The sequence below is a fragment of the Zalophus californianus genome, chromosome 4 (assembly GCF_009762305.2).
Source record: "Zalophus californianus isolate mZalCal1 chromosome 4, mZalCal1.pri.v2, whole genome shotgun sequence".
Taxonomy (NCBI): Eukaryota; Metazoa; Chordata; class Mammalia; order Carnivora; family Otariidae; genus Zalophus; species Zalophus californianus.
The window spans coordinates 50,772,391-50,799,727 of record NC_045598.1 but is presented as its reverse complement, the minus strand read 5'-3'; the positions used below and the strand labels follow the sequence as shown (position 1 = coordinate 50,799,727).

The 27,337-nt window shown below is 47.0% G+C and overlaps 1 protein-coding gene across 1 annotated transcript in view; it reads left to right on the top strand.

Moving 5' to 3' along the window:
* The window catches only part of KANK4 (KN motif and ankyrin repeat domains 4), a 66,655-nt gene that overhangs the window by 8,353 nt on the left and 30,965 nt on the right, over positions 1–27,337 (top strand). The window contains exon 2 of the mRNA XM_027584413.2: positions 25,323–25,410. Within this exon, the coding sequence (XP_027440214.1) occupies positions 25,395–25,410 (16 nt within the window). The 5' untranslated portion in view covers positions 25,323–25,394. The remainder of the gene's footprint in view (positions 1–25,322; positions 25,411–27,337) is intronic.

Sequence of the window (27,337 nt, the reverse complement as noted above, 5' to 3'; positions counted from 1 at the left end):
TTACCCTGGAGGTGGGGATTGAAAGCACCTGGGGCTTGGCGGGAGGTTCTCGGTGGGTCACTGGGGAGGAGATGGAAGACAAAGAGGGAAGAGAAGGGGGAAGCAGGGGGGGACCCTGCTCCTCCATCCCGGCCGTTTGAACCTGGAGTCTGGGTCAGAGGGGACCTGGGAATACTGTCCCAGCTCTGGAGGAGGGTGGATCCTGCGATCTTTCCCCAGATCTTTGGCCTTCTAGGCCTGTTCTCGGAGGTTCTGAATCCCCTGGAGGAATGGCATTCTTGGCCTTCCCTCCCCCCCCCCCCGCCCCACCCCACCCCACCCCAGCTTGACCTTGGTGGAGTGGTGGTGAGCAGACAAGTTTTCCTTACCCCATTGGTCTCCCATTGGGTGTCAGTGGGTCCTGTAAATTGCTCCTTTGAGAGCAGTTAGGCTTTTGAGAACATCAGCCCTGGCCAGATTCTCTGCAGTTTCTCCTGAGACAAAGACAGTTCTCTTCAGCCTGGGTCTGGGAGAGGGTCTAGGAGCAGGAGCATCCTGGCCCAGCCTCCTGGCCTGTGAATGAGGGGCAGCGTCACAGGAGTTTTCTAGCAGGCCCCAGAGCAGAGAGCCTCACTTCCAGGGCTCTCTGCGAGAGGATCCTCCCCTCCTCCTTGTCTTCCCTGGGCAGTGAGAATTGTGGTCGGCCCTTCTCCTCACACTGGCCTGCTGTGAGCTTCTCCAGTGTACCTTCCCGCCAGCCTCTGGGCAAGGCTCATCCCCATCGTCGTCCATCATAACCAAAGTCACCCTTCCAAAGCAGGGTCTGACTGACGCAGAAAATCACTCTCCCTTAGTCCAGAGACCAGGAGCAAAGAGCAGAGGTGAATACTGGTTCCTGGGACCTTGAAACCAAGCAGCAACCTGCCACTCAGGTGGGGAGGGAGGGTGAAGGGGATACAGCTGGAGCCTTCCCATGTATCTGCTTTTGGGCTGCAAAGGAGCCAGCATCCATTTCAGGCCACGAGTGGGGCTTGGAACCGTGCAGTTCATTACACCTCACATTTGTTGATTGCCTGTGGGCTGTTACTATCCCTTCTTTCCTCCTTCCCTCTCTCCTCCCTCTCTCCTCCCTCCCTCCCTCCCTCCCTCCTTCCTTCCTGCCTTCTAGTAAATACCCGCTAATCACTTACACTGGGCCAGGGAGTGTGCTAGGCAGGGAGCTTACAGCACGATAGAGGAAACAAAGAATCACATAGCTAATTACACACAGTTTGATGAGTGCATCTGACAGATGTTCTTACAGGGTGCGATGGGGGTGCAGAAGCGGGGGCAGAGGGACCCGTTCTGACTGGTGTGTGGAGAAGAGACTACGACGCTGGTAGCTAAAACTGTCTTGTGGGTTGAGTCGGAGCTACCAGATGGAGAAGGAAGCAGGAGGATGCCAGAGAACGGAAGCAGACGGAGGTGTAGAAGATGGTGTAGGAGATGGGCAGAGCCACAGGGTATACGAAAAGCTCAGGGTGATCACTTATTCACTGAGTTTTGGTTTTTCCTCCTGTAAAATGAGGATAATGGTAACCAAAGTCATAGCTGGCACACACACACACACACACACACACACACACACACACACAAACATCCTTCCTTTTTACCAATTTATGACCTACCAGCCAGACTTAAACGTGCGGAAATAAAGACAAATGAGGGGCAGAAGGCAAGGAGTGCCAAAATCAGTGGAAATACGATGGAGGGGAAATAGCGTTTGGAAGAAAGCCTTGGAGGATTGGCAATATTAACTGGGGTTAATACTTAGGATTAGGAAGAGTTGGTACAATTTAAGCGGATCCTTGAAGGATGGGACAGACTCTGGTAGAGAAGACAGAAAAGGGTGTCTGAAAGGTTGATACAGTGTGAGCCCAGGCACAGAGGTGCTCAGGCACAGGGTGAGGCTGTGAGGGGCAGAGGAGCTGAGGACCGGCCTGCAAGGGTGGCCTGAGATCACTTCAGTGCCTAACTGGTGGGCTGGTGGGCAGCACTGGGTTTGCACGTGGGTTTTATTTATCCCCAGTATTTAAAAAAAGAAAGAAGATTTAGGTAAACATGTAAAAATCAGATTTTACATAAATCCACATGCTTGCTTCTTTTGGAAAAAGTCAGGTCTGGCCACACCAGCCCTGAATTAAGTGAGTTGGTGACATTCGGGTGATCGCGGCTGTCCAGAGTTGCAGGCTGATATCCCACTGGCCAACTAGCTTGCCCGGTCTCTCCACCATGCAGCTCACTCTCAAGTTCATACAGTGTGTTCAGAAAGCTCCTACTGAAGTGCTAATTCATTACAAAGGAAGGGAAAGAAAATTCTAAACCATTAACTTTGTAATTCCTTCGTCAGATGAGGGAATGAATTTTACTGCCTGGGAAAATTTTAATTATGGAGTAGCAGTTAGGTGGGGGCAACGGAATGCTTCATGCACGATGGCTTGGGAGGGGAAACTCTCAGAAGTGAAGCATGGGAGGAGACACCTGAAAAGAGATGTTGGGGCCCTGCGGTGAGTCATTTTGACCACTTCACTCAGCCATGGCATCTGGTGTCTTTGCTGGAAGGACCAAAACACCTGTCCTTGGCAAATATTTATCGCATTGTAGATGCTACTACCTTACTTTATTAACCTTTTAAGCTTAAAAAATTGGACTCTTGAAGGACAAGGTGAAATTTGTGTGTTTTTTTAATTAATAAAGAAACTAATGAAAAAGAGAACTTTTTTCCATTTTTAAAATAATTTTTACAGTGTGTGTGAGAGAGAGAGTGGGTGGTCTTTGCAATTTGAAAGGTTCAATAAACCCTACTGGGAAATTTTTTATTAAAAATTATTTTAAAAAATCATGCCAGTGAGTGGCAAACATTTACAATAATACAGAAACATATGAAAGAGAAAACTATGAACTGTTAAGAACTGATGATTAAGAGGGTGCCTGGCTGGGTCAGTCAGTAGAGTATCTGACTCTTGATCTCAGGGTTGTGAGTTCAAGCCCCGCGTTGGGCGTGGAGCCTACTTAAAAAAAAAAAAAAAAGGATGGGGCACCTGGGTGGCTCAGTCAGTTAAGTGTCTGCCTTCTGCTCAAGTCATGATTGCAGGGTCCTGAGATCAAGCCCCACATCAGGCTCTCTGCTCAGCGGGGAGCCTGCTTCTCCCTCTCCCTCTACCTGCCGCTCCCCCTGCTTGTGCTCTCTCTCAAATAAATAAATAAAATCGTTAAAAAAAAAAAAGAATTGGTAGGGTATATGGGATAGTTTAGAGTGTATTATTCTAGACGTGGCACTACACATCTATGAGATGTAATTATATCCTTATATAGATCTAGGTATCTATCTATCTATCTGTATAGAATTTTTTTTTAGTAAAAATGAGGGTTTACATACTATTCTGCTGTTTTTCTCCTAATGTTCTGTCTTGAATATTGAAGGTCATTACATCACCTCTATGCCAATGTAAAGAGAGTCTGTGATGGAAGACACTGCCAGGTAGAAAGTGCCTGTTTTGAATCTCCACTGTGTCCCTCTCAGCCTCAGTTTACTCCTCTATAAAATGGGGACAACGATTCCTTCCTTCAAAGGTTTAGATGAGGGTTAAATACAATGCAAAGTGTGCTCAGCACAGCTTCTTGGATAGTGGGTGACCCCCTGCACCGCTGAGAATAAGTAAACCCTACTTCCATCTTTCTTTCTTAGGCTAGAATTGGGGGGGGTGTCAATTACAATTTTTCACAGTGGAATTTAAAATTCTTTTTTCAGAGCTGAGTAACATTAAAATCTCAAGCAGTTCATTAACAGATGCATTCAGGTTTTGTGTAGGACATTTTCTCTGGCCTCACTTTTATTTATTCAGCTGCAGGAAAATTCCTGAAGCCAGGTATGTGGATTGGAAGGTATGTCTGATAGGGAAGCTGTGACCTGTGCCTGCCCTTTGTGGGGGCGCCCTCTTGCCCGGCGGGGGGGGGGGGGGCTGGGGAGGGGATGGAAGTCCGCCCTTCCAGTACGGGGGTGGGGATTCAGGTCTTGTCTTTGGAGGCATCCCCTTCCTGCTACCTGCTTTTCCTTCTTCACTTCTCTCCTTCCCCTTCTGGTTCTAAACTACACCCACGCTATGTCCCCACTTCCTCCCTATAGTCCTCCCCCAACACCTTTTACTTGTGTAGACCCCAACCCTAGATTAAACTTTACTGTCCCATTCCTTTGATGCTGCCTTGGGACTGAGGGATTCATTTTTAAACCCATGCCCTTTGACCTCTGCTGCTGCTTGGCGTCCCTCATGTTTATCTGCGTTGTCTCTCGTGGGGCCTCCCTCTTAGTCCGTGGTCTGTTTCCTGCCTTACTGGGAAGGTGGAAGTCATGTGGCTTGAACTCTCACTCCCGCCTCATCATTTCTCCGCATCTTTGCTCTCCTCTCCCTTGCCAGAGCCCAGCCTTACTTAGCCTCTCTGGGCCTCCTTTCTTCATTGCACAGTAAGACTAATAAAATCGCCTTGCAGCTCTGGTTGCGGGGCAGATGGAATTCAACTCTGCTGCCTGTGTTAGCAGCGCCTGGAGTACGTGTCGGCGCTTATACCCCTCCTCCTTCTTGCGTCTCAGTCCGTTCCCCCTCCTGGCTTCTCCCCCTTGGCCTGCAGACACGCCCACCTTCCTCGGAGCCTACCTTGCCCTTCTTTGAGCTTGCTGCCCATTTCTCTCCTGAATTCCACTGAAGCAACAAAGTGTAGCCCCACCTCCTGCTTCTACCATCTTGTCAACCCCTGGCATCTTCCCTTGTCCTCTGAAACTGAGCCCAGGCTCCCTAGTTTCCTCAAGATATACCCATTTTGGGTTTCTGGGCTGCGAGCCACCCTGGTTTTTCTTCCCCATCGGCTCCCCACATGTGACTTACTTCAAGAGTTTTCCTTACCCTCCTCCTCTGCTCACTCTTGCTCCCCACCCCCCAGTCCCCACACGCGTCTGCCCCTCTAATCTTCAGGTCTCCCCCGCCCCGTCTTGGGCCCCCTTGTTCCACTGTCTGCTGGGCCACACTCTCCGGGTGAACCTCTCTCTGTGGGTGAACCCCTAGTCGGGCCCTCAGCAGGCCCAAGGATGAACACCCATCCCCCTACTCCCAAATCTCTTTTCCCTCCGGATCTTCCTAATTCACTGCTTGTCCCCAGCGCTCTAGTTACCCAGATTGGAAACGCCGGGGCTGCCAACACCTCCCTGTCTTCCCTGATCCCGTGCCTGTACAGAGTGAGCGTTCAGCAAACAAATGGAAACCAATGGATCCCCCAGGTTGCCGAGTCCTGCCATTTTCTTTCTTTCTCACTCATCCCCTTTCAATTCCTACTGCATATAAACATTTTAGATACTTCGTCCCAATGAATCTGTACAACCGGTAAGGAGAAAATTGTGTTTTTCCTGTCTTACACATGTGTAGACACCATGGCTTGCGGGGGGTGGTTTAGGGAACTTGCTAAACACACAACTGGTAAGTGGCAGAGCTGGGATTCAAACTTGCACCCACCTTCCTCCAAATCCACATTCTTCTTCTTCTTTTTTTTATTTTTTTATTTTTTTATTTTTTTATAATTTTTTTATTGTTATGTTAATCACCATATATTACATCATTAGTTTTTGGTGCAGTGTTCCATGATTCATTGTTTGTTCATAACACCCAGTGCTCCATGCAGAACGTGCCCTCCTCAATGCCCATCACCAGGCTAACCCATCCCCCTACCCCCCTCCCCTCTAGAACCCTCAGTTTGTTTTTCAGAGTCCATCATCTCTCATGGTTCGTCTCCCCCTCTGACATACTCCCCTTTTCTTCCTCTCCTGTTATCTTCTTCTTTTTCTTTTTTCTTAAAATATGTTGCATTATTTGTTTCAGAAGTACAGATCTGTGATTCAACAGTCTTGCACAATTCACAGCACTCACCGTAGCACATACCCTCCCCAATATCTATCACCCAACCACCCCATCCCTCCCACCCCCAACTACTCCAGTAACACTCAGTTTCTTTCCTGAGATTAAGAATTCCTCATATCAGTGAGGTCATGTGATACATGTCTTTCTCTGATTGACTTATTTCACTCAGCATAACTTCTTCTTTTTTTTAAAGATTTATTTATTTATGTATGTATTTGAGAGAGAGCACAAGTTGGGGTGGAGGGGCAGAGGGAGAAGGAGAAGTAGACTCCCCACTGAGCAGGGAGCCCAACAGGGGGCTCGATCCGATCATGACCTGAGCTGAAAGCAGACGCCTAACCGACTGAGCCACCCGGGTGCCCGCCAAGTCCACATTCTTAATCTTTATGCTCTCCTCCCTCTAGCAGTTCCAGTAGCAGGCTATGCTGTAAGCACTGAGTAAGCCCTGCAGGCTAAATACCATGTGTGTAGATGGACACCTTCTTCTGTGGCTAGACTGCTAAGTGTGTTGCTGTTCTGTTTATCCTGCTGTTACCCCAGCTCATCGCTGGTTTACTTCAGGGTCTGTGCCTTGACCCTTGGTGTTAACGCTTGGAAACAAGTCCCTGCTGTGAAATGCAAGGGCCTAGAAGTAGGAATAGGAACATCTCTTCAGATAGGGCATATGTTTCCCTTTCTCTGGGTCTTAATCTCCCCATCTGTACAATGAGAGAGTTGGGCCAGTTAATTACAAGAGCCTGTCTAGCTCTTATGCTCCGTGAATCGGTTTCATGGTTCTGCTTCCCGCTACCAACTGTGTGCTTGCTCAGCACACAGTAGGTACTGCTGGGCAATGCCCAGAGAGCAGAAGATGCATCGCCCTGGCTGTCATGAGATGACAGAGTTATTCTGGGAGACAAAGCAAACATTCAGGAACCTGCCAACAATGTAAGGCATTATGTAATTATGCCTGCGATCTCAGGTTATATACATTTGTGATGGTTCAATAAAGGAGAAGAAAAGCTGCTGCTCTCTTAAAAGAAAAAAAATACATAAAAGGAGCAGTTAGTGAAAGGCATCCAGTCAGGCCAGACTTCTCGTCAGACCCGCCACACTCTTCCCTCTCAAAATCATTTGTTCATTCTGTAAATACTTACTGTCCACTAATGGGCCAGGTCTGGGGACACTGCCCCCGAACACTACACCTCTCCCACTCTCTCACTGCCGCCGGAGTTGTATCCGACACCCAGCTTTCGTCTGGTTCCTGCCCTGCTGAAGAACCTTCGATGCTTTCCTGCTCTCGGCAGAATCAATGAGGTGACCTCCGGCCCCGCCTTCCCCATTCTCTGCCCCCGCCCTGCAATCTGGGCCTGGTTTGCTGGCCATTCCCCAAGCCCCTCATACATATCTTCATGTCTGAGCTAGAGGGCTCCTTCCTTGGTGGGCCTGGCAGGCTTGTATTCATCCTTCAAAGCCCAGCTCAAATACCACGACTGCAATCGGCTTGCAGTCCCCCGTAATGCCTTTGCCCACCTCTGGGACACCACCTGGGCTTGTTTAGGTCTCTGCCTCCCATTTTGGATTGTGAGTTCCTTAAGGGATCTTTATTACCTGTCTTATTCATCCGTGGATCCCCAGAACCTAGCCCTGTGCCTGAACAATGATTTCTGATGAATGGCTGACCTAACACCATCTGTAGAGGCCCATCCCTGAACAGCAAGGCTCCCCTTGCTTCCCTCAAGCTGCTGGGCTCTTTCACTTCATGTCTTGGCCCCCACCCCCATGCCCCCGGCCCCGTGAAGGTGACAGGATGATTGAGGAGGCATCACTGTCTCGTCTCCAAACATTAGTGGGGAGGGAGACTCAGCCAAAAAGGGCCTCACTTTGGCCCTGGAGGGGCTTTTAGCAGCGGTGTAGGTGGAAACCACCGTGGCCAGTGGGCTGTGGTGAAGGAGGCATTGTGTTGGGCTTGGCTGGCGGGGGTTCTGTGCTCCAGAGCACAAGTGGGTAAGGATGTCGGGCGGGCCGGCTCCGAGCTGCACACACCCGCCGCGGGGCTGGGCATAAAACGCCTTCTGCCCCGGGAAGAAAAGGAGGCTTTGTGTGGTCTGGCTGCACTCCAAGGGAAATACTCCTGTTGTTCTTCTATTTTAAACTGCTCCCTTTTTAAAGAAGGAAAGTCCAGAAGTGAAAATCTCTCTCCCACTCCAACACATCCTGCCCACCAATTTCAAATCAGTCGCTGCCTTGAAAGTATTAATGAATCTATTAATCCATCAATTCATTCATTCGATTACTGGAGCTTTAAGGAGCACTGCTATGGGTCGGCCCTGTACGAGGCACCAGGGAGATCATCCTTATCCGTTTTAGACCCCATTCCTGATCGCTGCGTGTCCACATCCTTGTGGAACATGGCCCCACTCCTTCTCTCAGGCCTGACGTCCCCCTAGGGTTCAGTATTCCCACTTCAAGGGCTCCATTCGCCCCTGCCTGTTCTCCGCCTCTGCAGCCCAGTCCTGCAGCTCCTTGCAGAGCCCTGAGTTACAGCCCACCACCCTTTCCCTGACTCAGCCCTTGCAGACAAGCATGGACAGAAGCATGCCACAGCCTGGGAGGTTAGAAACTTAGGCAGGAAGACCTAAATTCAACCTGAGCTCTACCATTCACTTTCTTTGTGACTTGGACCCAGTGATGAAAGCTCTCTGGGCTTTGGCTTCCAGAGCTGCAAACCAGAGCAAATAACACTGGACCTTGCACACGGAGTCTTTGGGAGAAGGAAAAGATAGTGGTGCACTACCTGACCCAGTGCATACCATACCACAGGCCCCTCTCAATAAATAATAACAGAACAATGAACAATTATTGAGCACCAACTAGTTGCTTCCTTCCCTCAGAAACAACAGCAACCACAGCTTCTGTTTGAATGTTTTCTACATGCCAAGTGCTCTGTTAAGTATAGGCATGTTGCCACCTGGACAGCCTTACAGAAGGGATAGTACTATTGTATACCCTTTCAGAGCTGAAGGAAACTGGCCCAAAGAGGTAGAGTGACATGGCCAAGGTCACCAAGCTTCTAAGCATAGGAGCTGGGAATCGTGCCAAGGTCTATTGGGCTCCCGCGCCATCCCTTCCCAAACACACGGACCCCGCCATCACACGCCTGGCTCCTCGGTGCTGGAACCAGCAGCACCAGCGTCTCCTGAGAGGGTGCTGGAAATGCAAATCCTCAGGCCCCCCCCCAATCAGCATCTGCATTTAACAAGATCTTCAGGAGACGTACATGCATAATACAGCTTGAGCTGCATTGAACTACAGTTCATAAAATGTTTTTTAGACTAGGTTAGAGCAGGACTTCTCAACTCTAGTGTACATCAAAATCACCTGGAGGGCTTGTTAAAACAAGAGTCCTGCCCCGTCCCCGCCCCCCCCAGAGATTCTGACTTTGTATCTCTTGTTTGTTCCCTTCACATTTATGATTTTCATCGGGGGTTCCTCAGTGTAGGGATAGTGGATTTGAGTGGGATGCAGGCAAACTCCTGGCTCAGGTCTTAGCCCAAGATGGCTCTTGGTTTATAGCTGTTGGAGCCATGAGGGGAGATCTGAGCTGGATTGGGTCCTCAGAGTCACTGGTAGCAGCATCTCCCTGCTTTTGGGGGAAACTGGCCCATTAGCAGGGAGGTACATCTCTCTCCTGAGTTGTATGAGGCAGGACCATGGATTCCTGCATCAGCCACAGCAGCGCCTGCCCCGTCCCCCCCACCATGCTCAGGTGAACAACAGAGAAACAAATTTAATTTGTCACTGAAAACCCTTTATCTGGCCTGAAAATATGTCTTTCTAATGTAGATTTTGACAGAGTGCTAGATCTGCAAAGAGCATTTTCTCTAAAATTAGTATCTGTGTAACTTGACCGCTGCTGTCGAGTTAAATAGCAATTAAACTCTCAAAAGATTATTTGAAAAGTAATTGTGTTGTATTGATTAAATCATTTTGAGTTAATTAGAAAGTCACAGCATTTCTTAGCTTATTCCTTTGCAAATAAATTTATTTATAGACCTATTGCATGACCAAACAATGTTGTTTATATTTTCAATAATCATCCGATATTTAAGGAGCATGGCTGGTGATGCAATTTAATGCAAAGACTCCCTCATTTGCTACATCCTTCTATTTGTTTCCTTCCTTTTCTATTTAAGCTCCACTGGCAACTTGCTTCATAGACAGTTACAGAACTAGAATCTTAAAGGCAGAGAACACTGTGGTCAAGAGCTTGCTCTCTAGAGTCAGACACACTTCAATTTGAATTCCAGGGCTGCCACTTCCTAGCTTTGTGCCCCGAACCTGTCATCTGTGAAAAGGATGTAGGAGCACCTACCTACTATGCTCAATTTGAAATTTAGTAAGTTATCATTTGTACAATATCGGATAATGTCTGGCTAATAATAATTATTATTTATAATAATAACAATATAATTATTCTGATGATGATGCCTCAGTTTGGTCATCTGTAAAATGGGTGTGTCAGGGAATTAAAAATGTAAACACACGAATATTCAAAACTTCTCTGCCTGTGAAGACTTCAAGTAATTCCCTTCTAAGAAAATTTCAAGCAGAGTTTTCTTGGCTCTTTCCCCAGTAATGCAGATTGGGGTCACCCAATGATGAGAAAGTGCTGGACAAATGGAGCCAATATTGGGATTCCCGGTAATGAGGGGAGAGAGAGACTGGCAGAGGCTGGGTGAGTAGATGCTAGAGGTGAGGGAGGTGAATGAGTGAAGAGCCAGGTGGAAGGGTTTAAGTAAGAAATGACGGAGAACAGAGCTCACTACTTCTGGAACAGTTGCTTTGCCGGAAATAGATGCTGAGAAGAGCAGAGATAGGAAGAGAAAATGTTAAGACTTTGTCTTGTGCTAAGAATGCACTTCCCCTTTGGTGTTTTCTCTAGAGACTGCAGTGAAGGTTTGGATTGCCTCCAATTCATTTTTTCCTACTTAACTGCCGTTTCTTTGAACACAACCATTGAGCTGAGGCCGAGCCATGAGGGGCCATTTTTACCTCGTTTACAGGGGAGTCAAGACAGTGCTATTCCGGGGCTGAATGGGGATGAGTACAGGACTCATACAGAGTAGGTGCTTCACAGGTGTTGGTGACTATGCATCATACTTTCCTTGTGACCAGAGCCGGCCAGCGAAGGTCACCAATAGGAGTATGCACAGTTCTCTCGCTCTCTTCACCGCAATAATGCCATTATCCCACATTTAACCTGGGACGCCGGCCACATTGTTTTTAAAGAAACCAATCGAAATCAGTTTGATATCCTCCAATACCTAACACTACAGGCCACTGCCATCTGCAGGAGGCTTATAAAGGAAAGCACTCGATCAGGAGTCTAGAAAACAGAACCTGACCTTTCCCTGCTGTATGGTATGGACAAGTCATTGAGCCTTAGTTTCCCCAAGAGTAAATGAAGATGATGTCCCAGGACTTGTTTTGTTTCTCTGCTCCCAGCAGTAGACAATCTGCAGGGGTGATTGAGCGCTTGCTACCTGCAGACCCCGAAGCACGAAGGAGGGGCCTTGCTTTACAAAAGCCCCATAATCGGACTAGAAGAAAAGATGTGAGCATCTTTATTGTATTTGTTGTTAGGGTTAATTAACAAAAGTCTGCCTGTGCTATGCTCCCAATGCCCGATCATTTTGTGACATCTTTGAGCTGCTGTGAGTGATATAGACATGGGATGTGAATTTTGGAGACACCTTTTCTTAGTGACTTTACCCACATTAAAACAAAACAAAACCCAAACCAGAACAGTATATGACCTTTCTATGTACTGCCGATGCTGCACTGCAGTAAACTCCATCTTCTTCAGGAAAACACTGAAGTTGATGGAAGTTTCTAGAGCCCTTCCTCTTTCACTGCCTCTCTCTGGTTCACTTCTGATGATGCCCAACGCTTATCCAGCTGCGTGCTGCTGAGGCTGGGTGCTCCTTATCCTTGTCTGACCCATATCATATAGGCCTGCTCTTCCTTAGACAGTGCCTGCTGGAGGGGCAGGCGGGGCCTTGGGAAAGAATAAAAAGCCTTTGAACTTGCCTGAAAAATCTGGAAACATCTCTGGTTCCACCCAGGTGTCTGGAGATTACTTATCAGGCTCAGTTTGGTTTAACTGACTTTCTTGAATGTGTAGGCTGTGCCAAGATAAATCTTCCTCCCAGCCCAGGAGGCAGATGCCACAGCCCACGCAAGCCCTAAAGTGCCTGCACCTGCAGCCCATGTTCCGAAGCCAGGCAGATGTCTGTGAAGGCTCCCACTGGATTCTGACCAGAGACAATGATGCCGAGAGCAGGGGCTGCCCAGAGAGGCTGGGTGCACTGTGGACGGTGTGCCTGTGCCTACCCTGGAGAGGTAGGCTTTCACTGAAGCAACCCAGGAGGAAGGAGGGGAGGCTGAATTCCATGGTTTACTCTAAGTTGTGGTTCTCAAGCTCCTTTGACTGTGGCCCCATTTGGCTAAGCACAAGACCCTGTGGCCCACAGAGCCCAGTGGCTCCTACTTTGCAGTGGGAAAGAATTTGCAATAACAATGGATAAAAGGGGAAGCGAAAGCTAAGCAACGTGGTCATGCAGCAAATACTCAGAACAAAACAATCCACAGAAACTCTGGAAAGTAATCTACAAGCAAAATAAATTAACAGAATAGAAGCAATTAAAAACCAAGCCAATGCTGAGGCTGTGGTGCAGCAGTCAAGGGTCATAGGTACAAACAGCTAAACCAATTCTAGCAAGCTTAGGTAGAAGAGGAATTCATTAAAGGATGTCGAGTCACTCCACCACCCTCTCCTCAATCACTTGCCTGCAGCCCTTCCTTTTCCAGGGCACTTTCTTCCAGTTTGAGGTCTGGCCTGTGTGCCTCTACCTGTTGAGCACAGGTCCCATGCCTGAGTCCTAACTGAAATGGAGGCTGGCACCCTAAATTCTGGTTTCAGCTTTGGGGAGGTGCGACTCCTAAGGAAGGAAATAACCCAGGCATAGGAAGGGTGTTCACAAAGTCCTGGCTAGCCCAAAAACAAGCAACAAATATCTTCTGTATTAGTAACAAAGCGTCCTCCAGAGACTTTTGGGAATTCCAGCTCTTGGCCTGTGCGCATACACAGGAGTTTTGCAGTGCTATTTAGTGAGGGATGGCGGTCACACTTCTTTGTAGAACCAGAGAATTAATGTTCTCAGTAAACTCTTGTAATGAACTAATTTTTGTTTGTGAATGCCAAGGCTTATTAACTCTGAATAACTCACTTATGTTTCTAGTTCCTGAGAAAAATGAGATCCCATGTATGGGGTTTCTTTTTGGGGTGATGAAAATGTTCCAAAATTAGATTGTGGTCTTTTCAACAACTGGTGCTAGGAAAACTGAATATTCATATGCGATAGAATAAAGCCGGACCTTAACCTTAAACCACATATACGAATGACCTCAACCTTATATCAAAGTCGTCAACCTTAAAGCTAAAACTATAAAACTTGTAGAAGAAAACGCTGAGGAAAATCATCATGACAGTGAATTTGGCAGCGATTTCATGGATCGGATACCAAAGCACAGGCAACAAAGAAAATTCAGATAAACTGGACTTCATCAAAATGAATAAGCTTTGTGCATCAAATGATACTGTCAAGAAAGCAAAAAGGCGTCCTGCAGAATGGGAGAAAATACTTGCCAATCACATATTTAATAAGGGGTTAATATCCAGAAACTCAACTACAACAAAAACAATTTTGCCAATTCAAAAATGGGCAAAGGACTTGAATAGACATTTCTTCAAAAAAGGTATACGAATGGCCAATAAACACATAAAAAAGATGCTCAACAATCATCGGTCATTAGGTCAGTAAAAATCAAAACCACCAGGAGATGACACTTCACACTTACTACATTTGCTAGGATGACTATAATAACTTTTTTTAAATGGGGAGAAAAAAACCCAGGTGCTGGTGAAGATATGGAGAAATTGGAACCATTACACATTGCTGCTGGGAACATAAAATGGTGCAGCTGCTTTGGAAAACAGTTTGGTGGCTCTTCAAAAAGTTAAAAATAGAATTACCATATGACCCAGCAATTTCACTTCTACAGGAAAGCAGGGACTTGAATAGGTATTTGTATACCAGTGTTCATAGGAGCATTATTCACAATAGCTCAAAGATGGAAGTAACCAAGTGTCCATTGTTGGATGAATGGATAAACAAAATGTGCTACATGCACACAATGGAATAATATTCAACCATAAAAAGAAATGAAATTTTGCTATATGCTAAACCTTGGATGGACCTTGAAGACATGCTAAATGAAACAAGCCAGATACAGGACAAATATTGTATGATTCCATTTATATGAGGTATCTAGAAAAGGCCAATTCATAGAGACAGAAAGTGGACTAGATGTTACCAGGGCGAGAGGGAATGGGAACTAACTGCTTCACAGGTTACAGAGTTTATGTTGGAGATGAAAACGTTTGGGGTGTAGATAGTGGTGATGGTGACACATTATGAATGTATTTAAACGTCATTGAATTCTACACTTACAAATGGTTAAAATGATAAATTTTATCTTATGTATATGTATTTTTATTTTAGTTTTTAAAGATTTTATTTATTTATGTGTCAGAGAGAGAGAGAGCACAAACAGGGGGAACGGCAGGCAGAAGGAGAAGCAGGCTCTCCACCGAGCAGGGAGCCCGATGCGGGACTCAATCCCAGGACCCTGGGATTCTGACCTGAGCCAAAGGCAGACACTTAACCAACTGAGCCTGTATATGTATTTTACCACAGTTTTAAAAATTAGGTGATGGCAATGTTTGCACAAATCTGAGTATGCTACAACTATAGAATTGTCCAATTTATATGAGTAAATTGTATGGTATGTAGATTACATCCAAATAAAGCTGTTTTAAAAAAAAAATCCCTTCCAGCTCTGACAGTTTCTATGATCCATCCATTCACTCATGTATTTATTCACTGATTCAAACATTTTTGTTGAGTTCCTATCATATCAACGGTTCGGAATAAAGCAAACACAATCTCTGCCCTCCCCTCACTTTACAAAGGAATCATAGCTAACATTTACTGTTTATTTTATACAGAGCATTGGCATAAACACTTTACACACTCATTTCATGCAGTCCTCACAACCATGTACTTAGCTGAATAAGGAAATTTGCTCAAGGTCACAGAGCCAGGATTTCAACCTGGTCTGCCTTACCTCAAAGCCTGCGCTCTTAACTATTTATCATATGTGGCCGCTGGGTTCCAGCCACCTGGAATTGGGGTCTCCCTGAAGACCTGCCCCGAGGCCCATGTGTCAGGCTGCCTGATCTGGTAGCATGGGAGAGTGAAAGATGAGGTGGAATGCCCTCCAGGAGGGAGTGAGTTTGGAGAATAAGGCCTAAGTCAGGGGTATCTTGCATAGCCATTTACAGTAATCATTATAGAGCAGGTATAACTAACTTTTTAAAAAATGGTTAGGTGATGGAATTTTATTTTATTTAATTTTAATTTTATTTATTTGACAGAGAGACACACAGCAAGAGAGGGAACACAAGCAGGGGGAGTGTGAAAGGGAGAAGCAGGCCTCCCGCGGAGCAGGGAGCCCGATGCAGGGCTGGATCCCAGGACCCTGAGATCATGGGCGCCTGGGTAGCTCAGTCGTTAAGCGTCTGCCTTCGGCTCAGGTCATGATCTCAGGGTCCTGGGATCGAGCCCCGCCTCGGGCTGCCTGCTCGGCCGGAGGCCTGCTTCTCCCTCCCCCATTCCCCCTGCTTGTGTTCCCTCTCTTGCTGTGTCTCTCTGTCAAAAGAATAAATAAAATCTTAAAAAAAAAAAAAAAAAAGAACCCTGAGATCATGACCTGAGCCGAAGGTAGACGCTTAACGACTGAGCCACTCAGGCGCCCCTAGGTGATGGAATTTTAAATATAAAATCAAATTCACAACTGAATTTATATTATTATATTAACAGCTAATATATTTATTATTTGTTGAACACAGCCTATATAGCAGCCTCGGTTCTAAGTGGTTGACATACCTCATCATATTTAATGCTCCATGACATGTAGGGTGTATTACTCTTCCTACTTTACAAGTGAGGCAGCTGAGGCACAGAGAGGTTAAGCAATTTGTTCAAGGTTGCACAGCCAGTGGCAGAGCTGGGATTCCAGCCATGGCTTCTCGACGTGGAGCCCAGACTCTTAACCACCACAGAACTTGCTCTTTGGTTATGTTAAGATATACAAAGTACTAGGACATGAGGTGGTAGGATTGTGGTGATTTCCCACTTTCCCCCCCACAAATAGTTAATGCTTTTATTTTCCAAGAATATATATATGATGATAGGGATTTTTTAGACCAAGAAAAGAAATCCCATGTCTCTGTGACCTTTTCATCTTCTTACTTCACTGTTTTATTTGTTGTGTTTGATTTGGCAGCTGCCTGTGCACGGGCACAAACGAAGCCCGGGCGGGGGAAAGAGGCGGGCAGCATGGCGGAGATGCAGTGAGGTGTCAGTGCCGCAGCAGCCCTATTGGCTGCCGCTACCCCGGTTCGGCGGCAATCTTCCGGGGAGGGCGTGTCCCCTTCTCATCACACCCTTATCGAAACGGAGGATCTTTCTTTTAAAGACATTTTCCCCCGGGAACTTGTCTGTGTCGTTCGACGGTTAAGCGCGGTGCATACACTGAATTCGAATCTGGGTGAGGACAGTGTTGATACCTGGGCAACTAACTGCGCTGAGCCTTACCTAATGGGAATCACCGTATCAGCTCATAGGGTTATTGTGCGAAATAAATTGGATGGTGTTTGGAATGGACCTAGGGTGCCTGGCACAGTGTAGGGTCAACAAAGAGTATGGCATTTGGATGTTATCTGGGTCCTTTTTGATTAATTCCTGCGGTTAGAAATCTTTCAAATCAGTATTTCTTCTTTTCTGAGTTGCCTGCTCGGGCCCCTTCTTCATTTGTCCCTTGGTGTGTGGATTTACAGTGCGTTTGCATCGAGGACTGAGAGCGTTCTGGGAGGGTCTTTTTCCCTGGGGCCCTGATGCCTTCCATTTTCTGTGGGAAACACGTTTCACTGGTTAGTGCAGCCTCCTTTCTCCCTGAAATTGGCCCTGTTTCCTCCCTGAGAAATTTTCACCCGTTTTAGAAGGGTCAGTCTTCAGAACAGCTGATCCCCCCTCGGACTGCTACACCCCCAGGTCTCACACGCATGATTTCTTTCTCCATCCATTTGAGTTGTGGTCTGTCACAGTGGCCGTGGCCGGAACCAGTCTGCTCAGAGAGGCTCTGTTTCAGTGGCATGTGTACCTAATGAGCATGCTCCCCCTCGACCCTGGGTAATCACATCAGCTGCAATAGCTGACCTTCCTGAGCAAAGTGCAAAAGCCAAAGGGACTGCTTAGATAAAAGGCACATTCTTAAGATAGTTTCATCTCCTTTTCCCTCTTGCCTAAATGTCCATTGTGCCTGACTTGGAGAGTCCACTCTTTTCCTATCGTGGGGCAAACGGGACCTGGGCCAGAAGTTGGAAGTTTCTAAACTGCAAAAGGAATCAGTGTCCCCTCGGCCAAGTGATGCTTGCCAGAAAAGTTCTTGCGGATAAATGTGTGTGGTCCTGGGGATTCTCCGGGGGGCTTGGTGGTAACAAAAGATTGGCTACTATCTTAAGACCTCTGTCTGAGTGAGGCCTAGGGGTGGGGACATGCCTGTTTCCGACACATGGCAAGGCCCAGAGGACATGGAAGGGGGTCCTCCCACAAGAAGCACAACCCCTAGAGAGTTGTTGGGGTTTTCCATGAAGACCTTCCCTAAATGCGAAGTCACCTTCTGCGTGGACAGCACCAACCGTGAAGCTTGCTTCCCGGTATTTGTGTGTCTCCTGCAGGCCCGGTTCAGGCTGCATGGCTGAGAGGAAAGGGTATATTGGATCGCGAGACAGAAAATCTTGAGTTTGAGTTGAGCCTTTGCCTTTTGTTAGCTTTGTAATGTGGGGAACCAGCTTTGTTTCTTCATCTGGAAAATGGACAGTAACATTCCTGGTTCTGCTCACCTCCTTGCCTGACTGTGGAGCGAAATGAGTGTGGGGGGGCAAATTAGAAAGGTATAAAAGAAGACTCTCTCCTCCTCTTAGACATGGAGTGGTCAGCACAGCGTCTGTCCCAACATCTCAGGTGGAGCCCAGAGAGATGAAAGGGCTCCTTCTCTCCAGAAGAGGTCTGAAGTCATAGGACCCGGAGAAATGGAGAGCTTTTTTTACTCCCAGTGTCCTGGTGAAATGATACATGCTTCTAGCCATTCTCTGGCCAATTTGGAGAGGATGGTCAATGATCATTTTAATCTATCAGAGAGGCAGCTGGCTCCTTGGTATATTTTTCCACATAACCTCAGAGTTCAAGGTATATTTCTGATTTTTTTTTTTTAATTCTGGTGGTTTGGCCTGTGTACTCAGTTAACACAGAAAAATACTTTCAGCAGTTGAGAAAAGTGTATGCTGCTATCCCATAGCCTTGTCCCTCACATCCACCTGTGCCCTTTGGTAAGTCTCTTGACCTCCCTCTTGAACAAGATGCCCTAGAATCTTTCAAGGAAAATAAGGAGTGTGATCCAGTATAGTAGGAAAAACAGAATTCTAATCCAAGAATATTCATTTTAATCCAGATTCGCTCTAGGGTGAGCCAAGAGAAGTCACTTAGAGTCTCTGTCTCATTTTCTGCACCTGTGCAATGGGGCTGCTCATCCCCATCTGGCTGCCTCAAGCTGCTTTGAGGATAAGTGGGACGTAGAATGTCAAGTGCTTTCCAAGTGCACTGGGCTGGATGCAGGCAGCATTTCGGGGTGACACTCAGCTCTGGCATCATCCGCAGCGTGGGTTGGGCAGTGTCTGTGAAGGTCAGAGCTGCTCTGACATGTCTTATTGATGGAGCTTCATTTCCCAGGATAGCTTCGTTTGTCTAGGGCTCACAGACGGTAAAGGGGTCGAGGTCCCTATGATCTTTTTGCTAAGCCTGCATGCAGGAGCCCAGATGTTCGCCTGGCTCCTTTTGACCACACCTACCCCGCTGTACCTCCTTCAGGTCCAGTCGTGGTGCTGGATTTGGAGAGCTTGGAGCCTCTGAGCGCAAGCCTCACATCTGCCTCTGCTCCAAAGAGCTGTGGCTGCAGTGGGCTGGCTGAGACTCCTCACAGCGCTTGCCTGAGACCATCTGAGATTGTCCTCCACAGCTGCCTTCTCACTGGCTCCTGCACCTGCCCCATGAACTCACTGGTCCGTGCTGCTGTTAGAAATCCTGCACAGAGCTGGATCCTTATAGTAGGTATCTCCTTGCTTATCTCTTGCTGCCAGAATAGGGTGCATTTTGGTCCAGGGGCATCAGACTGGTAGAGTGGCAGGAAGCAGAAGCTGCCAGTCTAGTCCTGGGATCTCACTGGCTATTATATCTTCCTGCTCTGCCCCAGTAGACTTCCAGTTACTGACCAGGGCAGCCAGCCCTGGGATTGCTTGCGGAAGCTTTGTGTGATTGTGAGACCCCAGGAGGTCGGTGGATGAGGAAGTTTCTAAAGCAGAGTTTGGAAGAAAGAGATGCACCCCTGGAGGGTTTCAACTCCTAAGGACAATTTTCCGTGTCCTCCTTAGGAACAATTTTATTAACGAGCCACCCGAGCTGCAGGGAGAGAGAAAGAAAAGTGTAATTATGACCCCTCGGAGAAGCATCCAGAGTTGGGGCAGTCAGGGGAGGAAGGTGTGTGTTGTTTCAGTGTCGTTAGCTGTGGCAGTAGCTCTGGGCACTAACTTTCCAATGAAGGATTCGAGCTTGCTTCCTCTTGCTGCAGGATCAGGGATCAGCTTATTGAGCACTGAATTCCTGCCTGACTCTACTCCCCTCTTCCCAGGAGGGAAAAGGAAGTCAGTATTTGCTTTTCCAGCAAGGTCACAGATCACCTGACCAAAGCCTGTAACAGCTGGAAAGCCAGTGCTGCTGTGCTGACCCGCCGCCCCCCCCACCAAGCCCTCAGCTCTGGTCCAGCAGCCAGCACCTCGCTTTCGGCAGGGAGCGGCTCCAGACGATGGCAGGGGGAGGATGCCAAGGCAAGGTAATGTGGTGATGAGAGCTTTCCTCCCGACAGTTTGCCCTTCCTCACTAAGCTCCAGATTCAGCTGCTGCATTGCAGGCAAAAATGATAGACACTTGCCGAACGATGTGAGACTGGAGTTCATGAGGTTGTGTCAATGTGCCATTTATTGAGAAGGAGTTATCTCTTTGTTTCCTGGGTCGGCGGGAAGTGAGCCGGCTGGAGAACTCCGTAGGCAGAATCTTTTTTAGGAGTGCAGCTCCCCTTCCTCGGGTGTTTGGGCTTCAGCCCCTCTGGATGTTCAGCGGCACTGTCAGAAGCCTCCCCGGCACAGGGGCCATTTACACCGGGAGGCGTGGGGCCCTGGAATGGGGAAGCAGGAAGTGCTCATCATTTTGGCAGGATCCCTAAAAGGTACGGGTACATTTTTTTTTTTTTTTTTTTTTTGGTCGTCTTTTGGAAAGAGTGCTTTGTCTTTGCAAGTGATTGTGCAGGGATTGACGGGGTTGCTGTTTGGTGCACTACCTTGCTAAATACTTGACTTTGTAAGGTTGAATTCTCCAAGAATTATCGTGGCAATACGGCCGTGCTTGGAGCCAAGCTTTCCTCTCAAGGAAATGCAAGCTGCTATTTATTTTGGCATGCAGCCTGTTCTAGGATGAAATACGGCGTTTTTATTATTGCAGAATAAAGAGAGGTTTGAAGAGAATAAAAGTACAGAACTAGGTTTCAGTTTCAGGACTAAGTTAAGGAAGGTTTCTTTGTATTTGGATTTGAGGTGAGGAACGAGATTGTAAATGGCATCGTAAAAGGAGTAACTGCGGAGGGGGAGAGGGTGTAGGTCTACACTGCAGGAGTCGGGCTGGCTGGGGGAAATCAGGACTGTTCCTAATGTGGCCTGGTAGTTACACGTGGGCTGTCAGAGTGACTGCCTCTTTGGTGGATTTTGAACAGGCAGTCCCCATCTCTTCACTGCCGGTTGGCTTGGAGAGGTGGTGTGGAGGGATGAAGTCGCACAAACTGTCCTACCCCTAGGTAACTGGGTAACTTTGGATCGGCCATAGAACCTCTTTGTGCCTTTGATGTCGCGTTTGTAACTCGGAGGTGCTACCATGATCTGAGTGTCTGCCACATGTTAGGATGTGGGGGTGTGGAGGTGGGGGGTGAAGGGGAAGAGATGAGTCTTGCAGGAATTCTGACCTTCGCAAGCTTACAGAGTAGGAGGGGAGAGGAGCGAGAGAAAGAGAGAGAGAGAGACAGAAAGCTGAAAGCTGTATATACTTGAAACATCTCGAATATGATGATCTAATGAGAGAGGCTGGGACTGAACGGGGCATTCTTGATCCTGGGATAGGCCATCAACAAATGAAAAGTTGCATAACAACACCAGGTAGTATAAGGTTCTGAATACCGAGGATACAACCTAACGGCATTGAGCAATAAATTGCTTTATGTCAAAATTTTTAGTGCTTTAGAAGGTTGTAAAATTCCATTTGAAAGGGGACTTCTGCCCAACAAAGTTAATTGTCATATTCCGTTGTATTGCAAAGTAGCATGTGTTGATGTGGCAATTTTTCTTCAATTCCATTCACCAAATCACACCAAACATACACCCTTAGCTAAATTCTAAGATGTCCACCACCGGGACCATGCCTGTGGCCCAAGTGCAGAAGGAGGCTGGGGTGGGTGAGGCTGCCAGGGGCGGGATGGGGGCCTGACAGTTCCCTCCTTTCCTGCCTGTGTCTAGACCTTTCCAGTGGAAGCTTGCTAAGCCCTCTTCAGAGAGTTAGGGTGTCAGCTCCATTTAATTTCTGTAACCTTGCAATGATTGATTTTAGTAAAATTCAAGTCTAAGGGAACTATTAGAAGTCTCCATAGAGTTCTTTTTTTTTTAAGATTTATTTATTTATTTGAGAGTGGGGGAGGGGAGGAGCAGAGGGAGCGATCCTACAACCCTGAGATCATGACCCAAGCTGAAACCAGGAGTTGAACACTTAAGCGACTGAACCATCCAGGTGCCCCTCCGTAGAGTTATTTCAGTGAAATTTGACCTAATGTGTGCTGCATAATTATTTGAGGCCCTAGGATCTGATACATTAAGGGCTGAATCCTAACTCAAACCAAAGGCAGTGAGTGTGACTGAACTCTCTGAGGTGAGGTGAGTTTTTGTCAAAGATCCATCTGCACCCAGGTGGCCCCCTCTTGCTTAGAAGGAGCCTTGTTGCTTAGTGTCCAGTCTTGGAGAAGCAGATCACACACACCTTTGGCCAAGAGGCCTTACAAGAGAGGAGTTCTCCTTATCTGTCCCAGAAGGTGTTTTACACATACTCGTGGGAGAAGCAGAGAAGCATCAAAGTCAGGATCATTTCCTGCTCCCCCTCCAGTGCCCCTCCCCCCAAGAGAGCTAGGGATCAGTCATAGCATCGGACCCGGCAAATATTTACAAATCACTTCCCAGGACATGATTGGAGTTGGCTGGACTTGAGGGCAAATCCTGCTCCAACAGCTGCTTGTTATGTGACTTTGGCAGGCCTGGAAACTCTCTCAGCCTCAGTCTCCCCATCTAAAAAATGGGGACAATAATAATAATCTCCTTGGGGTTGCGGTGAGGATTGCATGAGATAATTCGAGCATGTTAAGTGCTTTGAACTCTGCCTGTTGCTCAGTAATGATATGGGGTAGGAAAAAGAAGGGAGCAAAAGGGAGAGGAGAAACCATGATGATGGAGAGACAGGTGAGGGGCTGTGCTTAGGGTTCATGTCCTCACCCTTCTCTTCTCCAGACTTCACCTTGAAGCTGCCAAGCCTCTCCTGCCCGCCAGCATCTGGGCCTGCAGACTGCCGACCTGCGGCATTATCAGCTGCAGTGTCCTCTGCCTGGAAACCCTCTCTTGCTTTTCTTTCTTTTTTAAAAAAAATTATCTTTATTTTTTAATTGAGATAACTGAGACATAATTGACATATAATATTGTATTGGTTTTAGGTGTACACCATAATGACTTGATATTTGTATATATTGTGAAATGGCTTCCACAGTAAGTCGAGTTAATATCTGTCACCATAATTACGAACGACATAACACCATAGTTACATAGTTACAAACTATTTTTACAATGAGAACCTTTTTTTTTTAAATTCCCGTCTAACACAGTGTTATATATTAGTTTCGGGTGTACCGTATCGTGATTTAACAATTCTAAACATTAGTGAATGCTCATCGCGGTAAGTGTGCTCTTAACCCCCTTTATCTATTTTGCCCATCCCCCCACTCATCTCCCCTCTGGTAACCATCTGTTTGTTCTCTATAGTTAAGAGTCTGTTTTTTGTCTCTTTTTTTTCTTTGTTTGTTTTGTTTCTTAATTTCCACATACAAGTGAAACCATATGGTATTTGTCTTTCTCTGACTGACTTATTTCACTTAGCATAATACCCTCTAGATCCATCCATGTTGCAAATGGCAAGATTTCATTCTTTTTTATGGCTGAGTGATATTCCATTGTGTATACGTGTGTGTATGTGTATACTGATAGATATCTATCACACTTATGATAAAGACTTTTAAGATCCACTCTCTTAACAACTTTTAAATATGTAATACAGTGCTATTAACTATAGTCACCATGCTGCACATGACATCCCTATGACTGGAAGTTTGTACTTTTTGACCACCATCACCCATTTCATCCACCCCGTCGCACTCTGCCTCTGACAGCCACCAATCTGTTCTCTGTATCTATGAAATTGGGTGTTTTTAGATTCTACAAACAAGTAAGATCATACGGCATTTGTCTGTCTCTGTCTAACTTATTTCACTTAGCATAGCGCCCTCAAGATCCATGCATGTTGTCACAAACAGCCACGATTTCCTTCTTTGTCATGGCTGAACACTATTTCATTGTATATATTTACTACACTTTCTTCACCCTTTCATCCGCTGATGGACACTAAGGTGGTTTCAGAACCTTTTCTTTCTAGCAAGGGCGAACCTCCCTCGCCTCAGGTTAGAACCTTCCAGATCTCTCCACTTGCTGCCTCCTTAGCAGCCACACTCGCCCTCCTTCAGTCACACTTGCCCTCCTTCTCCCCAACGTCTCTCTACTCCAACTCTGTGCAGCATTCAAACTCAAGTACTTGTTGCCCCCAAAGTAGGTGAGGTACTTCGTGTTGCCATTCCCTCTGCAAGGAGTGTCTCTGCCCCTAGAAACCGGGCGTGCCCTTCCGGGCTCTGTCACACTTGCATAGGGAAAGGCCCCAATGGCAGCTCATGGAATGGGTTTGGAGCACTCACAGAGAGAGGATATATGAAATTTTGCCGGGCAGACTTTAGACTTCCTCTCATTTGGTGGGCCACACATTTTCCAGCCCTTTTTCCCGGTTTACTTATCTCTTCCCCTTTATTCCATCCCGGGTTGTTGGAGGCCACCCCTCATCCATCTCTTACTCCCAGTTTCCCCCAACCCTTCCCTCATCACTGGTACACTTTTCTGGTCCGGACTTCATTGCCAAGCACATTGGAATTCCTGAAACAACCCCGTGTCCACTGCTGAGGTGTCAGATAATTCATTGTTAGGATGTGTGTGGAGTTAGAATCATAAAAAGACCATTTCCTGGGTGATTTATTATAATGAGGGCAGGAGCCACGTTGTTTACCATTCGAAGAGAGAGTCCTGGGAATGGATTAAAACTTTGGGGAGAATTTATGATTAAACCTCAAGGTACCCTAATTCAGTCTGGACAGTCTTCTGCCTGAATAGTTCCTGATGTCTTTGGAGCACCCAGCTTGAACTTGCCCTGCCCTGCCCAAGATCAGACATCACCTCTGAGGATCAGTACCTCCTCAGTACTTGCAATGATCTCACACCTGTTTTGAATCTCATTGGGATGTCCCAGATCATTTATAAGTACTCTGATTCCAGTTTTTTCCCCCAAAATGGATTAGAATTCTTTTACCATGACAGAGGGGAGTAGATTACAGCTTTTGATGTTGTGGAAGGAATACCGTGCTAGTTGTCAGAGCTCTGGGCCTGGCTCTGCCCCCTTCACTAGAACGCTGAGAGGCCCCGCACAGAGCAATTAACTTCTGAGCCTCAGTTTCTTCGTCTGCCAAGTGAGGGGGTTGGGCCAAATACTTCCTTTGGTGTCGACCATCGATCGCTAACATCCTGTGAAGACATGCCCAGGATCAGACACACTCTAGGAGGAGTATGGAGCTCCTGGGCATCCCTGGGAGAAAGGCAGGGATGGGAGTTCTTTGGGAGTGCTGTTGCCTCCATACTTATGCTAACTGTGCTTGTGTCCTTCTTTCTTTCAGGACTCTTCAGTGGGTTGTACAGACTTATCGGATGAAGAGTGCCTGAGAGACTGACAGTCTGCATTCCCTAAGATGGAGAAGACAGATGGTAGGCAGGCTGCTCTGTATAACCTGGTCTAAAGTGAGCACTTGGGTTGGAAAGGGATTGCTACCATAGATCTGAGAAAGAGCCTAAGGGAGGCTCACAAGAGACATTCCCCACACAGATAGTGCTGGGAGACCCAAACTATGTATTTCAGGTATGAACAAGAGAAAGTAGTAGAGGATAAGAATGAAGCCTTATGGTTATATCAGACTTCTGTAATTGTTGGACAGTTTTCTCATTTCCTCCAAGCACCAAGAAGGGAGCAGGATGCTCTCACTCATTACTCTCATTTTAAGGATGAGGAACTTTAGGTCTGAGAAAGAGGCACAATATGGTGAAAGAGCCTTCGTGTATATCTGGGTGACTTCCTGTTATTTAACTCCTCTGAGCCTCAGTCTCCTCATGTATCAGCTTTGCTGTGGAACAAATCACTAAAAAATTTATTGACTTAAAGACATTTACTATTTCTGAAAAGATTCTGTGGGTTGTCTGGGCCATTTTTTCTGGTCTGGACCAGCATGGCTGATATTTTCTGGGCGTCTTCATGTGTTTGTGGTCTTCTGGGGGACTTAGCTGGATGGTTTAGAATGGCCACACTTACATGCCTGTTGGTTGACTCCATGTCACCTGGGGCACAGGTGATGATTTGGCCATGTGTTTCTCATCACCCAGCAGGTTAGCTGGGGCCTATTCACATGCTGGCAGAAGGGTTCCAAGCACAGCAAGAACAGACAAACCCCAATGTGCCAGCAATTGTCAAGTCTCTGCGTATGTCACACTTGCTGTTGACCCACTGGCCAAAGCAGGTCACAAGGCCAACCTCAGGGTCAGTGTGGGAGCGGAGGGTCCAAGAATGGCTATTTCTGCAAACAGTCTACCACACCTCGTTTATAAGCAGGTATTAATGCCTACTTCATATGGTGGGTAAAATACTAGATGAGATAATGCATGCAAAGTTGTTGAGTAATAACTATTTAGTGCAACAAATGTTTTCATGAATATTCCCCTCATCCCCTGCCCAGGAAACTTGCTGAAGGTCATAGACTAGACCCTGATCTCCTGACTTCTTCTTCTTTTTTTAAAGATTTTATTTTTAAGTAATCTCTACACCCAACATGGGGCTCAAACCCATAATCTTACAATTTTTTTTAAAGATTTTATTTATTTATTTGACAGAGAGAGAGAGCACAAACAGGGGGAGCAGCAGAGGGAGAGGGGGAAGCAGGCTCCTCGTGGAGCAGGGAGCCCGATGTGGGGCTCAGTCCCAGGACCCTGGGATCATGACCTGAGCCGAAGGCACGCTTAACCGACTGAGCCACCCAGGCGCCCCTCAAACCCGTGATCTTGACATCAAGAGCTGCATGCTTCACCGACTGAGCCAGCCAGGCACCCCCCCAATCTGCTGACTTCTAATGAAATGCTCTTTCCCGATCACCAAATGTTGGGAAACAGGAGTGCCTATAATCCCCCTGAATCACATGACCCTTCACCAGCACAGGACTTAGGGACCAGACAGCAGCCCCAGCCCTGCCTCTTCCTTCTCTCCAAATGAGGTCACTGTATATTTCAGGAGTTTGCCTTTCTCCCCAGAGAGCTGCCTTTTCATGGAAGTGGTTCCACAGAACACCAGCTAATTCTCTTCATGCCCCGGGGGCCTGTTATTCCTTCCTGCCTCATTTGTCCCTGCTCAGCAACCTCAGCACTGCTGTTCTCCACGTGATTACCCACAGCTAGCTCAAGAAAGGGGCCCCCTCCCTTCAGGCACAACTGCCTCGCGAAGAAAAGGCAGAAGAGGGACGAGCTTCCGTCACTGTCTTGGCCTCCTGAAGAGGCTCATTCAATTCCCCTTCCTTCCCGCTGTGTTTCTGGCCACCTTCCCTATAGTTTCTGTTTTACCTATTTCCTTCAGAAACCTAGTACAGTCTTTTGG